The sequence below is a fragment of the Taurulus bubalis genome (genome assembly GCF_910589615.1).
Source record: "Taurulus bubalis genome assembly, chromosome: 8".
NCBI classification, from domain to species: domain Eukaryota; kingdom Metazoa; phylum Chordata; class Actinopteri; order Perciformes; family Cottidae; genus Taurulus; species Taurulus bubalis.
The window spans coordinates 5,598,085-5,623,988 of record NC_136596.1 but is presented as its reverse complement, the minus strand read 5'-3'; the positions used below and the strand labels follow the sequence as shown (position 1 = coordinate 5,623,988).

Below are 25,904 nucleotides of genomic sequence, written 5' to 3'. Positions count from 1 at the left end.
AAGCCTGACAGTTCTTGTAAAGGATCCATCTTTGATCAGCATCACCTGCAATTCATTCATGTTTTACAAAGATGTTGTCAGAGCTTCAGAGCTGTACAGACTACGACAGTTTCACTTAATGTCTTCATGATTTGGATCTCCTTCTCTAAAGCCTGATCCTACTGTCAGTGGTTGTAACGGTGGGTTTTCGTAGAAAAGTCGTTGCCTCTTTTAATTCTCACCAATTCAAAGTTGGACTGATTTCAGAAAGAAAAAGAACTCGCAAAGAGCTTCTTCTTTGCAGGACTGTACGAATAAGTACATCTATAGTATTTGAACTGTTCACGGACACGTCAGTACAATCTTTCCACCCTCTGTTTGTCGTGGGCATTTAAAGTTTGAAGGGTCTTTCTTTACCCGTTCAGCAGGAGCTACAGTTTGCCTTTAGGCCTCGACCCCGACAGCAGCAGCAGGCACTCCGACGAGCTATTCACCACAATTCCTGAGCCAGCATTTTCCAGGCAATTTCATCAAAAACTTTTCTTCTACTGTATAAACAGCAACGCTTTGCTGATCTGTACCTTTCCGGAGATTGGAAGTCCCTCCTCAGAGAGCCCAGCCCCAGTTATATTCTGGCTTCTTCTCACTCACACACACACACATACAGATTTACACAACACAAACAAAAGACAGCCCGTGTGTATTAGACCGGTCTGGGAGAGGGTCACGGAGGTCAGACTTCCCGGGCCAGACACCACGGTGGAGCTCAGTGTCACTCCACCTCATACCGTGTCAGCATGAAGTGACAGAGCAGACAAGACAGCCCCCCTTCTCTTCCTCCGACTCTGCTCTCGCTCTTGTTTCCTGCAGTAATTCCCTATTGGTCCAGCAGGCGTGGGATGTTGAGTGTGAGCTGGGATGGGAGGGGGCCCAGCAGGATGACAATAGGAGGCCAAGGAAATGGTGAGACTCACCCGCTGGCCCGGGTTCACGTCTCGTCTGATCCGAGACATTTTAGATCTGTTCTTGCTGCTCTTGGCCGACCTTAGGAGCCAAAGATCCCTGTCAGGGTTAAAGGTCACTCCCTCTGCATATCTATACTGACCGACATTTATGTCTCATGGTAACGCAGGTTCACCAAGTTCACGACAGCAGGAGATAATAATAATAAAAATGCACACTTTCAATGCTTTTGCAAATTCCTTTTGCAAGCATGCAAAATAAAATAAAAGGCGAAAACCATAAATAAAAAAAAGGGACAAATCCTTTCCCGTCCTTTGCCTTCGGCTCCGCTGACCCGGCGGGTTGTCAGATGAGCAGAAAGGCCATCAAACACGCCCACTGAGAAAGCCGACACGGACCAGTGACCATGACCCAGGCCTCCGGACAATGAACTGGTCAGGAGGAGGCTGGGGACAGGGGGGGGGGGGGGGGGCAAGGTGAATCACACACAAGAGGGTGAAAGAAAAGCTGGAAGGCGAAGACAGAGGTGGGAAAATGCAAGCGCAGAGTGCTCCATCCTACTGCAGGAGAGACGGTGTCAAACGAGCTGTGGTCTTCTGCCAGTGCAAGTGTGGGGACATTTCCTGGCTGCTTGAGAGATACAATCAGACTCCTAACATCACAGAACATCCTTTCCTCTGCTTACTACTTCCTCCCTACAAAAAGGAATGGAAGGGGCGATCGAAAAAGGAAAGGGGAGATGAGAGATTACGGCAAATTTTGAAGGCCAGGTGAAAGGGAGAAAGGAAGCGCGGGGTGATGCAGCATGGAGACAGCAGACAGGGAAAAAGACGGAACAGTAACCGGATTAAGAGAGTGTCACGGGCCCCGAGAGTTCACCATGCATCTCGACTCAATATCCTCTGCTCCCACCAAAGATAATGGAACGAAAGCAGGCGAAACCACGGGAGGGAAGGAAAAGACACGAACACAACAAGCAGATGTGTCGTCTGGCCTTCGCTTTAATTAATCCGCCTCCCTCAGCCTGCTTTCTTCCTTTTATCAGCCAGAACAAAAACGGGACCTGCTTGTATTTCAGGTCCAGACAACAGAGGTGGCTGGATGGTGGATATGGGTGCTTGCTGAGAGAGGAGACCAGGAGGGGTTGGGGAAATTGGGGATTTTGGGGGTGGGAGACGGCCTACGTGCCAGGTAGGTATATATATATATATATATATATATATATATATATATATATATATATATATATATATAAAATGAGAGACACAAATGTGTGTTTAGCAGTATTACAGAGAGGTAAAGAGGCCCAATAGACCGGTATTCATATTTAACCATTGCAAAATACATATTATAAATTAATGAAATTATTATTATAAATAGGAAAGCTTCTGACATTTTATGTTGCCCATCAAGTAGGACTTTTACTTCAAGGTTTTTATCCTGTTCTTTGTTCTGGATGTGTGTTTTTTTTATAGAGCGAGTAGAGGTTGGGGGGGTTTGGGGCTCAGAGAGAAGCGAATCAAACACTGGCTCTCACAGAGCTCAGACACACTCGTGGGCTTAGCAGTGAGTCTGAGATAGAAGGGGAGGGAGGGACAAGGGGGGGCAAAAAGAGAGAGAGAGAGAGAGAGAGAGAGAGAGAGAGAGAGAGAGAGAGAGAGAGAGAGAGAGAGAGATGGAAACAATCAAGCATCTCGGGAAGGTAACCAAAACATTTGTAAGCGGTTTCAAACTCTAATTTTGTATGTTTTGTTTGATCCTTCAAAACTGTTCACCGGCACAAATTTTGACATTTTCCAACAGTTCGAGTATAAGGAGTTAATATTGAGGCTGCACACAAATATTTTGGGCTCATTCCATGTTCAGTGCGGCCAATTCCAAGACGAAAACAGGACCTGCAGTACCAGAAATGACGAGTAAAATAGTTTGGAAATAAATATTTAATGACAGCGAGATGGTCCCAATCTACATAATGAACTGTGAATGACCTAACATTGATAATATGAATAGGTTTTCCAAAAGCTTTTTCTAATTTAATTTAACAAAAGATTAACTCAAACACAGCAGAGATGAGACAAAGACTTCGTCAGAAATAAATCAGAACAAAGTCGACAAAAGTTAAGACTTCAAATCGGGCAATATATACAAAAAAATATAAACAACAGACAGTATAAACGAGGCCTGACCACGCATTCAGCGCCAACTTCTGGTGTTTGACAGTTCAATGCCAAGGACACGTTTCAGTCAGTACTCAAAAGTCTATTGGGGTTGTATACCCAGCCGTAATGAAGAGCTGCAGTTGCATTTTGGGATGGAAATGAATCCCCCCCCCAAAAAAAATACAGAATCAAGGTGAGCAATGTCTTTTGCAATGCTATTGCTACAGTAATGAAAGAAGGATGGGTGAGTGACATCATACAGGAGTTGGAAAGCACAAAATGTGGAAAACAATGGCAAACGGCTGGTCAGACAAACATGTCTTTGATATGGGATACCACAGAAGGCTCGCCAAGACTAGGGCCGGAAACAATGATGAATCTAAACCAGACTCTCGTTCGGCTGCAAAACCTCTGTGTGTTTCTTTCATCCATGTTGGATGTCTTCTTCTCAATCTGACTGGAACCAGGCGGCAACCTCCGGGTTGGAAAAGTACCTTGAAGTGCCTTGAATGTGCATTTTCTCTACTGGCCAGCAGGGGGCGACTCCTCTGATAGCGAAAAGAAGTCAGATTGTATAGAAGTCTTTGAGAAAATGACTACTTCTGTCTTGATTTAATACCGCAGTAAACATAGTGAACCTGAGTTTATTGTTTAAATATCAAGTTTCAACTCTTTTTCAATACAACATGATGTTCATTTAGTAAATTATGGCTCAGTAAAACAGACAATACAGCAGGTTGTGCTTTAGGGCGTGGTTAACTTGTGATTGACAGGTCGCTACCATGCCGTTGTCTGGTCTGGGAGCCGCCTGTGTTTTTCATCTTACAGCTAACATTTTTCATAGTGTGTTTTCAGTCCATGAAAGTTATTTGGAAGTTATTTTTGCCCCAAAATGTGTGTTTTTTTCAGCGTTCAGTTTGTACTTTAATCCACCCTCTGGTGTCACTTCTGGTTGCCAAAATGCCGAACTCCAAATTAAATACGGCAGTCCACAGACCAATGAGTCCACTTTGACTACGACCACTTCTTAAATACAGTCTGTGCCTTTCGACGGACGCCTCATGCCGCCTCACGTTTTTTTGCCTCCCACTCTCGTCTGAACAATCGCAACATGGGAACCCCTGGAACAGACAGCTAGTCTTGATTGGTCCCTGCGAGACAAGCGAGGTAAACCCCCTTCCTGGGGGGGAGACCGGCCCCAAACCCCTTCACGGGATCAGGGCTTGACCTGCACAAAGGCAGCAGATGAGCAGAGACGGACACACACTGTGCTGGAGAGCCACGGGAGTCTTGGCAACAGAACATCTAAGCCCGGAAAGAGGCTTCAGTGTCTGTGCATGTGTCCAATTACCGAGCTGTGTTTATCTCCTGTCTGTGAGGAGGTGGACTCTCGCGCTTTTTAAAGGTGTTTTTTACGCCTTTATTACAGAGCTGACAGTTGAGAAATGAGTGGAAATGAGAGGATTCAGAGATAGAGAAGGATGTGCAACAGAGGTCTTCGGCTGGACTCGAATCCGGGGACGTAACTCTTCATGGGTATCGCTCTAAACCCCTTCGGTTAAAGGGACGGCGCCTCATTCGGAGGTCATTTCTTTGGTAATTCTGTCACTCGTCAAAACTTGAACATGATTTGAGAAAATAAATATTATTCTTGCAAGAAAATAAAATCACCAAGAAGAAGGGGTCTAATTTTTTTTTATCTTAAAAGATGGAGTTAGTTGTTTTTTTCATTGCATATTGTATAAAAAAAATCATAACCAGTTCAAGAAAACAAAAATATAATACTTTATAATTAATATTAATAATTACTCTACTTGCAGAAGTGAGCGAATGTAAACATAGAGAGAAATATTCAATCTTACGGACCTTTTGGTATCAATATCTGTCGTTACCGGCCTTTGAATTAAAACACAAACATCTACTGTCATATCCATTTCAAGATGTGCATACAAATTATCCCTACAGTGGGGGGGAAAATAAATGAAAGCCCAACTGGCAACAGTAACGTTAGCAACAGAGAACAAGCGGCTTTGAATGAGAGCAGAACTGATCATCAATTACTTTTGTGAGGAGCTGAATTCAAAGTGCGGCGTGTATCTCCAGCTCTGGGACGGTCTGCGCTGAGGCGGCTTGAACAGACACACAAACGACCCGACTGCAGCTTCTCGCGACCCACATAGTGTGTGTCAGCGTAACGGCGGCTGTGTCCGCGCGTAAAACCGACGACGCGTCCCCGTTTTGGAAAATGAAGGCGGGCGGGCCGCCGTCAGATATCAACGTGATCTGAGGGGGAGCTTTTCTTGTGTTGTTATAGGGAAAACTTTGATCAAAGTTATTTCTCCTCATCCATCTCTGACTCTCCCGGCCAGCCATAAATCATCTTCACTGTGCCAACTGTCAGGCTCGGTCCCCACAGCCGTGAAGAGCTAATTCAACCAGCCGAGGAAAAGAGAACCTGGGGGGGTTTTGGGACCTCGGCAAGTGTTCCCGACCAACATTTCCAAACAACCAAACGTGACATTGATTGTTACCATTATCCTAATTAGTCTGCGTGGTAGGTTCCTACGCACGAGAAGCAGGTGAACTGGCATGCGAGTGCCCAAAAACACCTTTTTGGGCCTTAAACTCCCTCGCGGACTGGAGTCGTAAAAATTATTTGCTTGGCTGCACCGAGTTGTGCCGGAGCGCATCTGCAATGCTAATAAAACTCCAATCCGCACTGGCAGGTAATAGCGCGCTACTTGTAACTTTTCTACCTCCGCTCAGCACAGCTCAATCAGCCCCCGCCAGAGGCCCCTCCAGCTACGAGTCCCCGCGGCTCAGAATCAGCAACTTTCAATCTCGGTGTGTTAGCACGCAAGGAGACGCAACTGTACGCTTGGGATGGGTGATGAGACAAGCAGACAGCGCAGCGTGAGAGTAAGAGAACAGCGGCGGAGGCCCGCACACACACACACACATGCGCGCGCTGTCGCACGTACAAAACACACACACATCCAGTCTAATATCAGCTCAGTCCCCGACTCCCTTTAAGAGACCTGAGAGCCGGAGAGGGGGAAATAAATACTCTTCTTTATTACTGGGAGAAAGACAGAGAGGAGAGACGAGGGTGGGGAGTAAAATAGAGAGGCAGGATGAGACTGCACACACACACACACACACACACACACACACACACACACACACACACACACACACACACAGCTATGACTGGCTCTACCTAATGTTGCTGAATCCCATATAGCAGCGGAGAACTCTATAATTCCCCCCCAGTCAGCAAAACCCTCCCTCACCCCGTTCCTCTCATATACCGTCAGCTGACAAAGTAGAAATAGAGGCTCAGCGCACTAATGCAATCGAATGATAACGTACAAACCGTGCATCTCTCACATTATGAGGCAAAGATCCGTCTCGTCGAGGGGTTTGTTTACAATGAGAACCCCCCCACCCCGACCCCCCCCCCCCCCCCCCCCCCCCCAGGGCCCCTTCAATTAACATTCATGGACTAACCTACGAGTTGGAAATTGCAGTGGCATGCTACGGTATGTAGTGAGTTGCACGACATGAAATAATAACTTCCTGCAAGCATCATCAGATCTATAATGCAGTTTGCCATGACAGATCAAATTAGTTTTTGAGCTGATCCAATCACATGCAGGGGGGGGGATTATTTCATATCGAGAACTTTGTTTTCTACTTTTTATTGAACTTGTTTTGATATACATATAAATATATATTTATGTATTTTTTGTAATAGGCTTTATTTAGTCAGTCATCCCAGTTGTCATGTGTCACCAATCCTGCAGGGTTTTGTTCCAATTTTTCTTTTACAACCAGACCATCCCATTAAAGCAGGGGTGTCAAATATACGGCCCGCGGGCCGGATCCGGCCCACCAAGGGGTCCAGTCCGGCCCGCGGGATAATTGTTAAAATTGCAGGGGGGAAAACAAAAAAAACACTGATCCTCTGATTGATAGTCGGGCATGCTAACCATTGAGCCAGTCAGAGCCCAGGCAGATAAACAGTGGGCTGAAGTCTGAATTTTTGGTCTTTATGTTTCTAGTTTATTGTAGAAAGACCTTAAAATAGGGTTTATCATCCAAAAACTTTCACCAATGATTTAAACATAGAAAAATATAGACATTATGTATGCGTTATTATGCTATGATTTTACTGGTCCGGCCCACTTGAGATCAAAATGGGCAGCATGTGGTGTCAATGGTCTTTACATTGACGTAAGTAAGCCGCAATTACGAGCAGGAAATATTTTCTTTTCTTAAAAAGCTTGATTTATCTGCAGAATAAATGTAAATTCGGGGGCCTAAGAGGCCTAAGAGTCAGGCTTTTTGGGTAACGCAGCCCAAAGTGGGGGCTAAACTCCATTTACCTGGCGGTTGATGACATGAAAGTGCATTCAAACCGAACAAACAGGGCTGTACAGCATCACCGTGTTGGTATTTCACAGTATTTCTAACCGTCTCACGGTCGTAAAAACGCCCTTGGATCGTCTGTGGACACGGACATTCCCACGGGAGTCTTCCCCGTCTCTACCATCCAGCCCATATGACATGAGCGCAGCGCTAAAGACTCGGCAAATGAAGTAAAGGGTCGAGGATCTGGCGGGATCAAGAGAAGGCAGCATGATCCCTCTGCACACGTTGGTGTATTTGCCAGTAAAGCTCCTATCTGGCATGCAAAGACAATCGGCAGGCAACGCCGTGTGTAACAGAAGAGGCACGAGGCCATAAACCGGATAACTAAGCTAGCAGCTGCATGAAAGCAGTCATCCGCTGCAAACTTACTTTCTATAAAACATTTAAAAACGGGGAAATCTTAATATTGAAAAGCTCTATCAGTCCGGCGGGGTCGGAATCGATTAGGCAGTGAAAAATGCATCCAGCATATTTTAAAAGACCATTGATCAAGTCAACTGCAATGAATAATGGCTGATTTTGATGCATGCAAAATCATTTAAAGAATCCAACAGCATTAAAAAAATATATATAGAGAAATACCACCTACATATCATCCACCCTACCAACCAACCTCTCTCTGTTTTATGTTCTCCAACAACTTTCTATTTCTATCTAACCAAACGGATTCACCTGACTTAACAATCTCCTCATTTCTTCTCCACAAGCTGCCAGACTCTCGAATAGAAGTGTGAGAAATAGACTACATCATCTTCCCTTGACACAACCCTGGAGGAGGGAGGAGGAGGAGGAAGGACGGTTTCCTTGACCTCGTGCCATACAGAAGACCCCCTTGAGTCCAGACAGGCAACATGGACGTCCCCTGCCACATTCCTGTGGTACCCCACGTAAGAAAGGGAGACATTTTATATATATATATATATATATATATATATATATATATATATATATATATATATATATATATATATATATATATATATATATATATATATATATATATATATATATATAGACGTGATTGTGTCTCCAGCCGGAGTAATCCCACACTCCTCTGGCACGGCTCCAGCAGACATGGGAACACCACAATGGATTACTCATGGAAGAGAGGGATTTGCAGAGGAAGAGAAAGAGATCAATGGAGGAAAGTACAGTAAAATAAAAGAGGGGGAGTTTCCTGAATTCCATTAGCGTGTTTCTGTACAGACAGAGAAAGGGCAATCAGTTTACAATTACCATTTCTATTGATACAGTTTAGGTTGAGAGAGATTAGAAACAGAACACCACCTTCCACTAATTATTAGCTACAGACACAAAAGTCATAAAATGGATTAGTACAGTTTTGTTGAGTTCTCAGAGCTCACCAGTTCTCCCAGTTTTTTCCCCCCACAAGAGGCCGAGAAACCTTGTGCTGCAGATTCACACCAGGGAACAGCAGGAACGAATGTTGGAAGGCGCGTTAAAGGCTGCCAATATACAATCATACTCCAATCCATCCTGATAGCCATGAGGGCAAGACGTTGATGTGAATAAACTAGAACGTTCCTCTTTTGTTATTAAGTTGAAGCCCGACTAAATTACATGATAGTATTTAGTTTCTTTCTTACAAGTATATATTGTATGGATCGATATACATTTAGCACATAAACATACAGTATATAAGTAACAAGGGTTTACAAAAGAAATGTGCCGAAAGAATATTTACGTTGACTTTTATTGTCACTATGGTATAGTATGTCCACCGGGAACTTGTCCATCCTGACTCTTTAATAAAATATTTCTTAAATAACAGATATAATTATCCCCCCAAAAATAATCCAGCACAAGTCAGGCTCTATTACTGTACACATCATATGAAAATGTATCTCTACAACAGGAAATGAGGCCAATGAAAAAGCGGTTTGGTTCTTGTGTTTTTCAAAATAAATGAATAAGTAAGGCTAAATCTGCGGGGTCACATGATGTGTGCATGTCACGCTCACACCTGTAGTGCACACGGTGAGGGTTCTAGCAGTAAACCAATCACAGATTGAGGCTTTGAATTGGATCAAGTGTTTCCTGGAGCAAAGACTTAATGTCTCTGTGTCTTTGTAACAAGTGTTCTGAAGCCAACAGCTTTAATGTGAGATGAAATACGACACACACACACACACACACACATCACCCTCCCACCGGGCTCGCTGCTCCTCTACCTCCCTCCACACTGACCTTCACCTGTCACAAAGGCTTCATATTTACGGCCACCACAGCCCATCTGCCCACTCTCAGCCCCGCCTGTCAATCAGCAGCAGGCCGCCTCCCCCTCTGTCAATCCATCAACAGGCCTGAAGCACTGAACCCCGCTGACAACGACAACGACGAGGGATCCGGCGCTTCATGGCTCGATGCTGCTTTTTATCCCAAAGTGATACGAACTCAACAAGCTCATGGTAGGAGCCCTTTCTCCCCAAAAAGAAAAACACTAGTACGACTAGGAATCAGAGTCCTTGCATTTTAGGGGAGATCATTTGAGCCGATGTTGTATAATCAAACTCAAATAAAGGAAACGGTCAGCTTCTGGACACCATTCCCTAACGTCTCCTAACATGCAGCTCTTTTTTTCCATTCTTTTTTCAACTGTAAGCGACAATGGACAGATGTGGAAAAATTGGACCGCCACGGATTTAGCGGGACTTCGCTTCCTAACACAGTGTGTCAACGGGATAACTAATGGGATGCAGCAGCTGCCAGTTGTGTGCCGTCAGTTGTCGTTAGTCCTACTTTTAGTCCTGTTGCAGGTCTAGAAAGGTCAGCTACAAATTCATTTTGTGTGCATGCACACACACACACACACACACACACACACACACACACACACACACACGTGAACACACCCATGTTTCCAATAATGTCTCGTTTTTCCATTACTTCACTGCTGTCTAGGAAAGTGGGGCAAATGCTCCAGGTAGTACAGCATACTAAGAGAGGACACACACACACACACACAAACACACACACACATCATCATCATCCCCTGCAGGTAGTGCGTGCCTGGGTGGGTGGCCACTGGATTCAGCCCCCTGAATCTCAATGACAACCCCACATCCACAGGGATTTATCTAAATGCAAATCAGCTGCCTTCACTCAACAACACACATAACTTACTTTGCATGCTTTGGAAATGCAATACAGACAGACAGACAGGCAGGCAGGCAGGCAGGCAGGCAGACAGACAGGTGGCCCTTCGGCTCTACCTTCCCTTTCATCTGTGCCCTCTGAAACACGCTCATTTTCGCCTAAATTCATTTTTAATTGAGAGCTAATTTAGCAACGCCAAATTCACGCTGGAGGTAGAGCGGACGGGAACTGAGGAGGGGAGCCCGGGGAGGAGAAGACAGGGGGAGGGAGAGAAGGAGGAGAGAAGAGGGAGAGAGAGCGGGATTTGGAGTGGCAGCTGACAATAAAATCTGCTGTTCACGTCATTCTCCCTCCCAAGGGAGGAAGGCGGCTCTCGAATGACGAGAGGAAAGAAAAATATGAGAACAACAAGGTAGAAATGTGGATGTTTCATTTGCTAGCGAGCAGCCTTATAAAACGTGTGCGCTTGGAGAGAAGCTCCACAGATATTTTTCATTCATTTACTTCATCGGCAACCAGAAAACCAGCTCCTTAAAGTTGTCCTAACCGGCCACGGGCAGAATAGTGTTTTTCCAGCGCAGTGGCAACAATGTCAATCGAACTTCTGTTCACCTCAATGACCTGTGCTATCCTCTCCGGTGAGAAAGTTCACCCCGAGTGATGTGCAAGGTGTCTCTGAAGCCGCTAGGACCTGCAACCCCGCGATGTAAACCACGCCGTAAGGTGATCTATGCCTCAAAAGGTTACCCGGGGTCTCTGCGACCGGGGAAACAAGCTCCTGGATGCTGCCTGAGGCTTCCTCCGCTTCTACACAGCTCTTAATTAGCCCGGCTAAGTGCACCATTAATCGATTGCTTGTCTCCATGCTATATCTCATAACGGCGATGCAACACCGGGTGAGAGAAATGTGAGGTTCAGGAAGTCACACTTTTTTTTTTTTTTTTTTTTACCACTGATGCTGGACGGAGAGCAACGGTTGCCTCTTCGAAGACGGCAGTGAGTGTTGGCGGAGCGGCGGCAACCCGAGAGGATCAAAAAACGCCCACAGAGTTCCACTTTATTGAAATCGATCCCATTACCACTCTGGATAAGCGGAAGAATGTTTTGACAAACACCAAGGAGTTAAAAGTCACAACTGTACGAGTCTGTAAGGAACGCTTTGCAACTTCACATTACAGCCACGACTGACAGGAAGATATAACTTCAGCTCTCGCGAACCCATCGACACTTAAGAGACAAGCGAGAGAAAGTAAAAACAAAAAAGGTGGACGTGAGCAGACAATGGATCTTTTCCCACTGGTGCAACAAAACATTCACAGGTGATGAAGACGCAATAATATACTGCTTGTTGTTCAGGCGGAGAGAATTTCTCACAGAGAGAATTTCTCGCAGATATTAAAGCTACGAGCTACAAATCAGGCGCTACCTCGACAGGTGGAGGTGGAGCTGACGGATCTTCTTAAAGTCACATTAGTTTGGCTGGCTGGTGAACTTCAGAGTCAAACAGATTAGTGTCGTCTAGTTCAATGGAAATATCAAAACTATACCACAAATGCTCGCTCTTTTAAGTTGCCAATAGGGCTGTGCGGTATGGGCAAAAATTCATATCACGGTATTTTGTAAGATTCTGGCGGTTTCACGGTATATATTTTTTTTAAACAAGTAAACACATTGATTCCTTTAACAGCATCAGTCAACTAGACAGCAGTACTGTCAGCGAGCAACATTTACTTTGTACAGTTTAACACTGGGAGCGCAGTGGAGCTGCCCAACTTCCCAGCATTCAATTTGGCCGTGTAATTTTGAACCATAAGTGAACCAAGTTACCCTGACAGCTACGTAGCTCCACTGCGCTCCCGGTATTAAACTGTAAAAAATAAATGTTGCCGCCTGCTGTCTCTTGCGGATATGCACAGCTTGTTGACGCCGCTGGTCGCTGACAACAGTTGTTACGTGTAATCACCGGTATGACGGTATATGAAAAATTCATGCCTTATGGAAATCTGAAACCGGTATACGGTTTGAACCGCACAGCCCTAGTTGCCAACATAAAATAGACGAAAATCCATTTTGACTTTTTATTAAATAATGTTTGTTTCCATCATTTACAATGTGAATTTTGACAGCCATGTTGTTGTTGCTGGTTTACAGCTTCCCAAAAAAGGCGACCATTTGTTTCCTTTTCTCCATTTCATGAAATTAGAAATGTAATTTATTATATTTTGTTGCTGGTCATACATATTAAGAGAGAACAATTTAGATATGTCAGCATTCTATGGATTTGGGCAATTTATAAAATAAATAATGAACTGATTGATTGAAGATGCATTAAATAAAAAAAAATAAACATGTATTTAACAGCCAAAATGTGTGTTTCCACTCCAAGCAGGACCCTGGAGCTTGTGAAACCCACCACCACCTTTCATACTCTTCAGTTGTCCAGAGTGGGGGAAAGAAACAGCTTCACAGAGCAGAGATCCCTTATTCACTCACAGGCCAACCAACTTCACTTGCAAGTCCATCAGCAGAGCCATGGAGAGAACCGGCCAAAGTCTCACCAATGGAAGGAGTAGTCAAAGTAAAACTACTCCCCGAGCAAACCAGAACTGTACCAACAAGTATCTGTCTCTCTCTTCCTGTGTGTGTGCTGTAGGCAGCAACAACTGAGGCAACCTGAGAAGGAAACCCAAACAAATTAGCCCCCCCCCCTCCTCTCTTGCGACTTCTTCTCTGTGAAAAGACAGTCAAGTTATTTCTAGTTTAGAAGATAAAGGCCACAATTATGACCGAACTAATATACGTATAGATCAGGGGGGAAAAATACCAAAACGAGCTGAATCCTGTGTGAAAATGCATATGATAAATCAGATTTTTAAGGTTTTTGTAACGTTTTAAAAGTTGTAGAACTGCATTTTAACTTAGCTCTATACTTCTGTTTGTATAGGATGGTAATGTATATTACATCACAGGCCTATTTATACACCTGAACTGGCAACGAACCCCAATTTGCAACGAAAATACTGCTGTTTCATTGCATTTTACAGTGTGATATCTGGAGGATGTTAGGGACTAGGAACCAAGTCTGTGGAGAAAATTCAAATTTGATGTTCAAACAATAGGCGCTTGAATATATACCATGGAATGGAAGTGGAAAGCCATGCCCTTTTGTGCAAATATCTAAACTTCTATGGGAGACAACAACAAAAGAGGACGGTGATGTGCAGCCGTCAGTCAGTAAAATGACATTATGTTTTCAGTGGAACAGAGGGAGTCAGGACCCGCTACAATAAAAGGCTCCATAGCTTCCAGAAATAGCCTGCCAGGCCTCTTAGAAACGCGCTTTTAAGAAGGAAGAAGGGCTCACACTACTCCAGAGCATTTCAGCCAGCATTCCTAAGCCAAGTCGCCCTTGAGAAGATGGACAAGCTGCAGCGAGACGGAGGCTGGGATGGACGGAAACAAAGACAGACATAATGAGAGGACTGAGGGGAAAAGCAAATGGAGACAGACGGGAGAATGAAAACGGCACAACAAACGTAGTGTACCGACCGACAGCGGAAGGGAAAAGCAGAGCGGCCGAGAGCTGGAGCAGGATTGGGGGGGTCGCTGTAAAACCAATGAGAGACAGACAGAAATCTTACAGGTGAGGGTATCCCAATTGGAGCGTGACCTCGTTAACCCCAGAGGCTCGTTAGAGTCTCATTACAGCGCCGGTCTGCAGGCCCATCCTCTGTCACACCTTCATTAAGCCCATCGACCCACGGTGCTTATTAAACACATTCATTACCCAGAGTATTGAACCGCCGCTGCCATCAGCGGCCCCAGAATGCATCACAGGGGCCGGCGGAGGGGGTGACGTCTGGTGGAGGGCGAGATAGTGTTACACACAACTCCTATAGGCGTCCAGCCAGCCGAGCACCTTTCTGCGTCTTATCAATCATCACTAATGAAGTCAGTGATGAGAGCCGCTTTGGCCTCTCAATCACGAAGAGACACGGACGACGGGAGGAGAGGGTGACAGGTGGGGGGAGAGACATGGCTTGTTTGAGAGAGAGGAGAGTGATGGGATGAGGAGCGGGAACGTGGACGTGGAAAGACGATAAGGAGGGTTTGAACGGAGATAGAAAAAAAAAGGGGGGACAGGTAGACTTTTCTTTCTCAGCTGTCTTCTGTTTTCCATTGTCTGTCTTTCTCTCCACAGTGTGGGACAGTACTGAATCCCCACGGATGAGGCCGTCCATCACAATACATGCAAACTAGTCCGACCGAGCCGAAGGAATAAAAGCCGAGGCCTCCGTCTTGGCTCGGGGCTCCTGCTTTAAATGATGACATCATTTCTAACCCTTCTCAAACAAAAGGAAAACTCATCATCAGAGCGAGGCCGAGGCAGAGGAAGGGAAAGAGAGGAGATTAAGAAGAGTAAAGGCGTGAGCGAGGTGTCGGAAAGGGCCATGAATCATTGTGACATCCCTGGCCGGGTGTCAGAAGCTACTGCCGCCTGGAGCTGGATAAACAGAGGGCCTTAAAGCAATGCTCTTTAAACACCGACCAGGTCAGAGGCCCTCAGGAGAATCCAAACGGATGCAAAGGTTGTGGGTTTTTCACCTAACTTGATTGTCAAAGTTAGCGGCTTTGGCTTTGCCTAACTAGCTACCGGCGAGTGAAGGAACCGTCGGTTTAAAAACTCCACACAAAAAGAAAACAGAAGGACTGACCACAAAAGGATCTATCGATTAGTTGAATTATTTATTAACTACAGATTCTTTTCTCAGAGAAAACTGTTTAAAAAAACGCACATCTTAGTGTCCAATAGCGATCAGTAAATGTCTCGCTTTGTCCAACCAACAGTTCAAAACTCAAAAATAATACAATTTACTACAACTAAAAACAAATCCTCACATCTGAGAACTTTGAACCATCACTTGTTTGGCAATTTTACGTAAAAAGGTCCGATGAACAGACGAAAACCCAAATGTATGATGACCATTATCATACATGTCAAAGAAAAGCATCAAATCCTCACATTTGAGAGGCTGAAACCAACAAAAAAAAGCATTTTGTGTGAAGAACATACAGAAACAATAAATTGATTATATAAATATTTGCCAAATTCACAGATGAATCACTCTACTTTATTGAACTCCTTTTGTCATGTGGTCAAATGGAACAAAGCTGAGTTATTGGCCAGAAGGCGGGATACATTTTGCACAGCCTGCACACACTGGCCACCCAGGGAAAAAAAATGTTTGAAGTTGGAAATGAAATTTTGGTTTCATGTCAGCTTTACTACCCTCTTCCTCTTCCTCTTCCTCTTCCTCTTCCCCCTCTCCGGCTGCAGTCCCTCCATGAGCTCAGCTTCGACAGTGAGTAGAAACGGAATAGAAATAGAAGTCACGTTCACGTTGCCATTCTTCAGTGCTTTTCTTGAGCTGCGGGCGAATGCTGAGGAGAATGTGCTTTCCTTTCCATTTCCAAAGTACTCACATTCTTACGTAAAGGGAAAGGACACAGCAAACCTCCCACTTTACATACTCATATGTGTGCAGGAAATATATTGAAGCCTTCGTATCAACAGGTAGTAAAGAGTCATCCTTATCAGCGTCGACCTGACTTTTTAAAAAGGACTTTGTGTGAATGTTACACAGTTCAGGAAAGATTTGCGTTACTCAAATATCTATTAATATCCTCAGAAAATGTGATCTTTTATGAGCGAGCCTCAGAGTAAGAGGAACGCTCACTGTGGTGCTGCGGCTCTCCTGCAGTCCTGCTACGCCCTCTGCAGGGGGAAAACCCAAGCACATGAGCCAAAACCTTCTTGGTTTCAGGTGCGGTGAGCGTTTAGCATTTGATGTGGAAGATCTGACTTGTTTCTGTGAGTTACTAGCAAATTGGTTCAATTCAAAATACATAATTGGTCACTCAAGGGGCAATTGGAGGCGAGTCGGAACCGGAAAAACTCAAAAACTGTGGTGTAGTGGCTAGCAAGGTCACCTCTGTGTGAAGTTTGCACGTTCTCCTCATGGCGGCGTGGGTTCCCTCTGGGTTCTCCGGCTTCCTCCCACAGTCCAAAAGACATGCAGCTTGGGTTAATAATTAGGGGATAATTATGTGTGCCTTTCTGACGACGAGTTCCCTCGGTTTTGTCATTTTAGAGCGGATGTTAACAACCCATTGAATTGGGTTCTTGTCGCTAAAAATATATATATTTAAATTAAAAAAAGGCATATAAACCAGCACATAAAAAGTTAAAATTCTTGTTTAAGTGCTATTGAATAAAAAAGGGAGGAAACTTCAAACTGTCAATATTCTCTGAGCTAAAGGTGCAGTTAAAGCACCATCACATCAAGGCCGACAGTAAATATACCATAATATACCACTGCTACTATCAATTTGACTGTTTATACGAGTATTCCTGCAACTATATTCCCCCCTAGGCAGTAGAGCTATTGAACAGCTCCACTCCGACGCCCTTACTTCCCTGGCCCTCTAACTTTCTATTTTATGGTTGTTGGGGGATATTGATTTTAGAGGACAGCAAACTAATCATTTTTAATGTCCAGCGCAACTCTTTGTCTGTGCATGGGACAGTTAAGTTTTGAATTAAAAAAAAATTTAAAAAAGGAAGTGCCGGCTATACCTGCAGAGGTTTCCCTCACCACTTTCAGCTGCTCTCCATTTTTGTCCCGTCAAACAAACAGTTTTTGACTCCGGCATAACCCGTTGTCATGTTTTGGCAATCATAATGTCCGTCATTCACTTGACTGCACAAGTGTAATACTTCCAGCATTTCTATGAGCCGCTCGGGGGAATCCAGGTGAGCATCCTGCCACTCTTCTTTCTCAGAAAGTAATTCCACCTGTGATATTGATAAGAGTCCAATGCCCGATGTTAATGTGGAATCCTATCCCCGGGTAACTAGTGTTGAAAAGAAAAAACTGTAGCAAGGTGAAATATCGCTTCGGAGGCACAACGTTTCCAAAAGGAGGCTTTCACTTTCCTCTCTTTCTTTTTTCTCTCTCCCTCCTTTAAAACCTGTTTTGTTCTTGGGCAGACGGCAGAGGGAACATATCGACGATGTCTGTGTCTGAGTGCAGCCGGCTGTCCAAGTTTAAGTCAGAGCTCATTAATGCATCTGATTACTTTCCAGGCAAAGGACGATCAGCAACCGCCCCAGACACACACACACACACACACACACACACACACACAAGCCCAGCAGCTTTTTGGGGATACAGATCGATACGGAGGCACTTCTAAGGAGCAATGAAGAGGAGGATATTGGAGAGAGGAATGTGCCGTTAGCTTAGACTACAGACTGAGAATGTAAGCAGGGGTAATGGCCAAAATAAAAGTCTTAAAAAGGGAATAATTCACATAGTTTATTACTTAACGAACTAGCCTTGAGTCTTTATCGCAATGAGTCCGCCCCAGTTAGGGCTGCAACTGGAAATTAACAGTCGGGCCTGTGAAAGGGCAGAAAACAGTGCAAAGGAAAATGTCGATTTAAATTCCCCCCAAAAAACAAGAAACTGAAGTGTCAAGCTGTTCAGTCTGTTCGCATAGAAGTCTAAGACAACCAGCAGGTGCCGGAAGGAGGGCTTTTGACATTTTTGTTTAAAGAATTATTTAAAAGGTGCCCTATGGAGTTGTCTTTTGGACAAACAAGTCCATGTTTATGTTCAGGGTTACTCTCAACAAAACAAAAACAACATTGTATACATCCCTGAAGGCCAACAAACCGTTTCCTCGGTATCGCTGCTACACAGTCCTTTAAAGCAATTCATCCAATTCCAGAATTGTTAATGATATATTTTCGGGCGAAGCACAAACAGAAGGGATGGAGGGGAACGGAAGGGATGAACATTTTATGAGGAAAAACGCAAGGGAAGCAAAGAGAGAGAGAGAGTAGAAAAAGTGATTCAAGAAATTTCTTTGGAGGCATTTCTTTGGAGGCATTCCCCTCTGTCGGGACGCAACGCAGACGGACAATAGCCAGACAGAACGAGAACACTAAAGAGACTCCTTGATGGCATGAACGCATGGAAATTCAGGATGGGGGCAGACCTTTTCCACACTGACAGACATAATCCAGTGCCATTAGCAGTTAACGCTGACAACACACATCATACGACGTCTGACATTCAACATCCGGGAAAAAGTCTAAACCCCTGTCTGCGAAGACTGGAGGGGATTGGGGAGATCTTGGAGAGGAGATGGACAATGCCCTACTTGTGTGTGTGTGTGTGTGTGTGTGTGTGTGTGTGTGTGTGTGTGTGTGTGTGTGTGTGTGTGTGTCAGAGTGGTTCTATTTATCTCTCATTACTGTCAAATACGTGAACAAAGTTTCCAGAGGAGATTCCAGTGCAGCTGGCAGCTATTCAAATTCATCCACCTCCATGTTGCCCGCGGTTTGACTCGGCCCTCTGTGTGTTGGTTCATGTCAAAAGGTCAATCCCATAATAACTGACAGGTATCATTACCACTTCCCTCATCTTTGGGCTCCAGCTAATCCGGCTAATTAAATCTGCTCGTGTCAATATACAATTTAATCGGCCAATACGTTTGATTGGGCCGGTGGAGCCGGACAGGCAGCCAATCGGAGGCCAAGAAACACCGTTCACTCTGACAGCTCCAGTGTTTTGGCGGTGTTCGGCAGACAAACACATCCCAAACGCCTCAGAGAGAGAGAGAGAGAGAGAGAGAGAGAGAGAGAGAGAGAGAGAAACATGGTGAAGGCTGGGAGGGGAGCTTTGATTGTACATGCAGTGTGGTAATTACACCTAAATTGAGGGCACATGGTAATCTTTGTTAGGTCATCTCCAATTCCACTTACATTTCGGACTAATTAAAACTGTAAATAATCAGAGCCTGTGTGTGTGTGTGTGTGTGTGTGTGTGTGTGTGTGTGTGTGTGTGTGTGTGTGTGTGTGTGTAGACGCCATGTCTTTGATATGAGCCAGTGGGAGACTCTTCCCATCACGTTGCAGGAAAATGAAGTGCACACTCTCTGATTTGAACAAGACAGGAGAGCAGATAAAGTTCCTTTTTTTTCCGTAAAGAGAGAGGAAAAGAGAGTAGAAAAGTGCTTCCCCAGCAAAAATGTGTGCCGATTGCGATGTGTGTTTAATCGAAAGACATTGGAGCAAAGTTACCGACATGGAAAGATGGGTGACGGGAGGTTTTTCTGCAGCGTACAGACCGTCCACCAGTTTGTCTATGAAACCGACAGAACTCAGAGTTAAACTTTCAGTGGTGCCTCTCCCCCCCTACGGCAAATTGAAGCTAGATGAGGAAAAGGGGAATTTGCTATTCTCTGAGCCTTTGCCCTTCGAGGTGGTGGAAGAGAACAGAATATGAATGGGGGGGGGGGGGAGAGAAAACACTTCAGAAGATGAAAACAAGCCTTGAAAGGCAACTGGTGCAATATAACCAACTCTGGCATAAATACTGGATGAACGCCAATAAAGAATGCAGGGTAGATGTCAAAAGGAACGGGGGCGCAGAGACACCAGAGTCACCTGCTTTTGACAAAACACACTCTTAGCCCAGGGTTATCTGTAGCCCTGGGCGGATTTATTTTTTGGACCCCCGGGCTAACAAGCAATAAAAGCGGCAGCCTCATTTTGTCAACTGTAAACAACATTTGGAGACACTCGTCACTGCTGGAGACATCCTCGGCGCTGCATTAGCAGCTTTCATCTTTTGTTAAAACGAACAAGTGGTGTGCCCTTCGGTGTGATAATCAATGTCCTTTCACTCTCGTCTGCGAGACATTTCCCCGATTGCACGTCTTGCATCATAGCAGGACAACAAACTTATCTCCGCCCCACTCAAAAGCCTCCAAAAACTTTCCTCGACAGTTAACTTGGAGAGCACAAGAGAAACAGAGGAACATTAGCAGTTACTAGTAATGGAAGTGCTTGTTTTTTTTGAGGCAATGCAAGCTTATTCAAAGACGTTGCCACACACACACACACACACATACACAAACACAAAAGCCATTTAACTATCCACAGAACTGGATATGGTCTTAACACAGAGAAAGGGAAAGAAAGAAGGACGAAATGCTTGTGGCTGTGCACATGACGGGAGAATAAAAGGCAAGAGGTCGAGCGAAAGACCACACAGAAACACCCTGCAGCAGATCAATTATTCAATTTGGGAGGAGAAAGAGGGCAGATCACAGGGAGTGAAAGGCTCATCCTCATCTGTGATTGATTAGGAGACCACAAAGGCAGCAGGAGAGGAGAGGAGAGGAGAGGCAAAAACAGCTGAACCCGGAGCAAGATAAGTTCCTCTGACTTGAGTCACCTTTTAAATTCTTCATATGTGATACAATATTTATAATCATTGCATTAAAGCCAACAGCCTGTCTCGCCAGACATCCAAGTCTAAATGAGTGAGCGAGACACGGATAAACAATCTTTTAGCGTCCGTGCATATATTTCTGGATCTCACCAGTGCCAACACATTCAGCCAAACTCATTTTGAGGCTGTGATTACCCACAAGGCAACGCAAATCAGTTTCTTTTTTTTGTTCTGAGAAGTGGGCGGAGGGAACCGTCACAGAGAATGAATGGCCTCTGTGGAAAAATGAAAGGTAAGTGTTTCTGGGTATTCTTAATTCCTGCCAAACTTAATGACAATTTTAGGCGGAGAAACCAGAGCGCCTAGACATAACAATTCCCTTACAGGCTCAGCCCATTTCTCTGCACCCTAATGACAGGAAGCTAAAATAACCGCAACGATCTCACGGCTGAAAAATGACTGCCTGAAATTGATACTGCTGCGCTGAAATGTTATCAGCCGGCAATATTAATCTCTCACCTAGTGGTAATCGCTAATTTCATATACTATTAAGTTGATGAATGGGGTTTTAACAAACTGAGCTATTCTTAACAGCTTAAAGCGGGCTAATTCATCAAGGTCATAATTACTCACAGGCTGCAAAGAAATATTAGCAGGGAAAAGTGCAAGAGCATTAGTGAGGGAAAGACAATCTAAATAAAAGGGGTGAGAAACAGACAAGCCAAATGACTAATTAAGTTCTCTGTCTGCTTGAGAATTAAATACATATTATGTATCATTCCTAATGTATTTGATCTAGACTGGGAGGAGCTGTGTGCAACTGTCATTAAACTGTGGCCCACAACCAGAAAGCAGCTGGAAGGCTGTTTTCAGAAATTGGAACACAGTGACATCTAGTGTTGGTGTGAAGTAGTGTGTCCCTTTCTTCTGTACCTGCTGCTTTTACTAAAGGAAATATGATGAGGGTGGAGTGGGGGATTGATGTGATCCATTTAGATCCAAGAAAATATATCCCTGCAAATGAAAGAGGACCTCCAATGTCTGATCGGATCATCGTAACACAGCTGATTGTGAGAGGCTACACTGATGTGAATAAATATGTATAGTAATGCACATGTTGCCCGGCAGCGCACTTATTGGGAGACGGTACTCAGGCATTAATTCGTAAGACTCCCAACATGGCAGAAACCAACAGGAAGACATGCCAGAGACAGGGGCCACGGCTCCAACAACATGTCCCCAGGGTAGTAGTAGGAGCTACATGGCCACGACGAGTACCAATCTTCACATTGCCAAACAGAGAGACACTTGGACTCACTGTGCGAGCAGAAACCATGCAAGCGTGGAGAAAAAGCCCAAATGCCAGACCAGAACCAGGACTCACCAGCTTGTTCTCTTGCAAGTAGAGTCTCTGCAGCTTCGGGCATCCTCGAGCCAAAGCCACCATGCCTTCATCTGTGATGCTGTAACACTGACCCAAGTGGATGTCCTTCAGCTCACTGCAGTGCTCTCCCAGCTGAAGGCAAAAAGGACACGTATTTGTTGAGCAAATGTCAAATGAAATACAGGAAAAGCATTTGGAGTATTACTTCACTCTTCATTTGGGAATAAAGACAACAAATGAGGTGGATGCGTTAAAAAATAAGCAAAGATCTGGACGTTGCTACTCTGACTACTGATACTAATACTAGTGATACCTTTTTTAGGGCTTCGTCTGTCAGTTTGTCCTGGTTGCCCACATGCACCTTCACCAGCAGATGGCAGTGTGTAGCCAAGGCCGACAGGGACATGTCCCCAAGCTGCTTGCAGCGGTACGCAGTGTACTTCTGCAGGCCTGGGCAGTGCGAGGCCAGGGAGGACACACCGTGGTCATGGACACCTCTGCAATCAGAGATGTTAATCTCTGTCACGTTCTGCCTCCGAGAGGCTATTTTCACCAGGAGATCATCATTCACCTGGGGAACGGGGAACAGGGAGGGGGACACAGTAGTAAGGTTATAAAAAGGTAAAGAACGATCAAATGAGAAGTCACAGATTTGATCCAAGAGGCAGTTTTCCGCGCTTTTGTGAAATTTTGTGAAATCTCGGTGTAAACATGAAAAAGTGAGAAAATGTAGTATTTAAACTAACAATGAGAATTCCAAAGCATACAGTAAACCTTAAATGACACAAATGAATGAGAGACAATAGTTTGATTAAAAGAATAAACATTGATATAGATGCCTGTATGGATGCCTGCTTATATTTTAAAAGAATATAAATTATTTCAAACTCAGCGTAAATGAACAACATGAACACATGAATATAACACATTTACATGACTTTTCCAAAACTTTTGGGATTTTATTTTTTTCAAGGACTTTTCCAGGCCTGGAAATAACCATTTTAAAATTCCATGACTTTTCCAGGTTTTCCAGGACCGTAAGAACCCTGTATGTGCTTACTTGTTGGAGGCCACTGAGGTCGATTTGCTTCCAGAACTGGAAGTCCAAGCAGAGGTCCCTCCAGTACTTACAAACCAGAGAGGCACACAGACAGCGCTCCTTCACTGTCAGGTGGGAGAGCACCTGCAGAAAGGCAAAAGGAAATATAACACATGTATCCAGTCCAATAAAAGCTGTTGCCATGGTGTAAGTCAGGTATTCAGCGTTTTTGTACCAAACCAACAGTAATTAAAGACAAAACGTATATTTAGCTCCTTGATGAACTCTGACCTTAAGAAGGATGGAGGAAGGCAGGTGGTTGATGCTCGAGTGATCCGCAGCGTCGGAGCTTCTCGCCTGGCAGTCGTCGTAATGCTGCAGGCAGCAGGGGGACGAGTCCGAACTGTGGGGCAAGTCGGCGTGAAGGCCCGGCCCGCAGCAGCCATCAGCGGGTGAGGAGGAGGAGGAGGAAGAGGCAGAGGAGGAGGAAGCAGAGGAGGAGGGAAGTGGACAGAGGGGAAGGTGGCAGTGGCCGGCTTCAGAGTTCGAGGCGGCCTCTCCCCCACCTCCTCCCACTCCCCCGTTCTCCAGCCCTCCGTCAGGGGAGGCGAAGGCGCAGCGCGGCTGCTTACAGGGGGTGCACCTCTGCACCTCTGAGCACTTCCTCTTACACACCTGCGCCCAGAGACACACACACACACACACGTTCTTCAATGCAGGTCAAGGCAGATTTGAGTGTACAGCCCATAAATGCAATTGCAGTGTTGAAGAACCTCAGGCTGCCCACATAATAAAACATAAAACCAAAACAGCACTCAATGTGAACAAAGAAGAAGAACATTTGAATCTGCCCATTTCAGATTTGAATCTGCCCATTTCCGTCTCATATTAAAAACAGGTGGGTTGCCCAGCCAGTCTAAATCCTATAGCTTTCTTTAGCAGCTGCACTGCTACATCGTGGTTGTTTGTATTTGATATCAGCTTCAGCATTTGGCAGCGTCGGTGCAGCTACCTACCATCTCAGTGTAGTCACTCGTGCAGCCAGGCACAGGTACCGGTACGGGCACAGTCACCCCGGCGGTTCGGAACAGCACCGGCGGCGGGATCAGTTTGGCGGGAACAGCAGATAAAAGGGTCCTCCCTTGGCCCTCCCAGATGGCCAGCTCCCGCGGTGACAACAGGAACTTGGAGCAGTCCTCGGGGGATGAGAGTGTCGCGTACCGGTCGGCGAGCTTCGAGGCAGCTGCCGCCCCGATGCCGACTCCTCCCACGCCGGGGACACTGATTCCTGTGATGCTGTTGTGGCGGCACGCGCTGCCGTTGGCGCCGGCCTCCGAGTGGTCGCTGTCGTCGTCGAGGCCGCTGCTGTTGCTGTGGACAATGAAGCAGAGCATGCAGGGCAGCTGCAGGAAGCAGTTCCTCTTCTTCTTCTTCCTGTGATGCAACTTGTGGGTCCTTTTCTTCAGGCGGTAACCATTTTTCGAGAGAAGATGGCCCATATAGATGGTTCAAGGAAACTCTAGGAACAAACACGAGTCAATTCATTGGTAAATATATAATTCAGGAACAATCTAAGGACTGGGTATCATTATTAGTATCGTATTAGTGTCACAACCCAATACCTGAGTTTTGGTACCAATAACCGTACTTTTTATCAAAACACGGCAAACATTTCAAACATTTGAATTCAGGCAACCATTCAAGACCTTGCTGGCATAAAATCTGTAAATCAGTAAATATCTATGAAAAGAATACATAAACAAGATCTCATAAGCATTCAATTAACTTCCAACACTCCAAAACCATTAGGTCGGTAAAAAAAAGAAGCCCTGAGGTTCAGTCTACCCCTGGTAATGTAGAGGAAAAGAGTAGCAGTACCCAATCATTTGCAATATAGTAATAACTAGTTTGCATATGTAGCAAAAGCAAATATGTTCACGTTGATATCAGTTCATAAGGAAAGACCTGCATCAACATGTACGTTCCTCTGCCAACAATACTCCCTGGAATAAAAGATAAATATATATATATATTGTACGTGCAAAATACACAAGACATATCTAGTTGCTAGCTATTCTAGTTGAAACAAAGCTTCTTTTTTTCCCCGACTGGCAACAGCATGGACAGCAGGCATGTAGCTACATCATTACATGTGTGTATTTACGTTAGACCCGAGGGGAAACGTGCACAGCCACAACCTAGCTGGATATAGTGATGAAATAAGGACATGATTTGAGTGCAAAGCCACAAACTGCACGCAACAAACGAGCAGCGAGCTTTTACAGCCGTGCTGTCGCAACCAGTTGACCCGTTTAAAGCTCATTCGTGCTGCGAATACATTACTTGTCACATGTTATATTTTTTTAAACCCTGCTTTCATTGCCTACTCTGCGGGGTTTTGCTTACACAAATAGCAGATGTATATTACCATACTAACAGTGTAGCGAGGGAGCAGCAGCGATGCGTCGTCTGGTTGCAGCCGAATGCAAAGATGTAAACATTGAACAGGTGGTCATTTGTTT

The 25,904-nt window shown here is 44.9% G+C and overlaps 1 protein-coding gene across 1 annotated transcript in view; it reads right to left on the bottom strand.

The window, feature by feature from the left end:
* fbxl17 (F-box and leucine-rich repeat protein 17) overlaps positions 1–24,881 on the bottom strand; it is a gene marked incomplete at both ends in the record, with an annotated part of 188,530 nt that extends 163,649 nt beyond the window's left edge. The window contains 5 exons of the mRNA XM_079221847.1: positions 22,344–22,475; positions 22,657–22,914; positions 23,404–23,526; positions 23,674–24,057; positions 24,399–24,881. Coding sequence (XP_079077973.1) covers positions 22,344–22,475; positions 22,657–22,914; positions 23,404–23,526; positions 23,674–24,057; positions 24,399–24,881 — 1,380 coding nt within the window. The remainder of the gene's footprint in view (positions 1–22,343; positions 22,476–22,656; positions 22,915–23,403; positions 23,527–23,673; positions 24,058–24,398) is intronic.
* Positions 24,882–25,904: the final 1,023 nt, after the last annotated feature.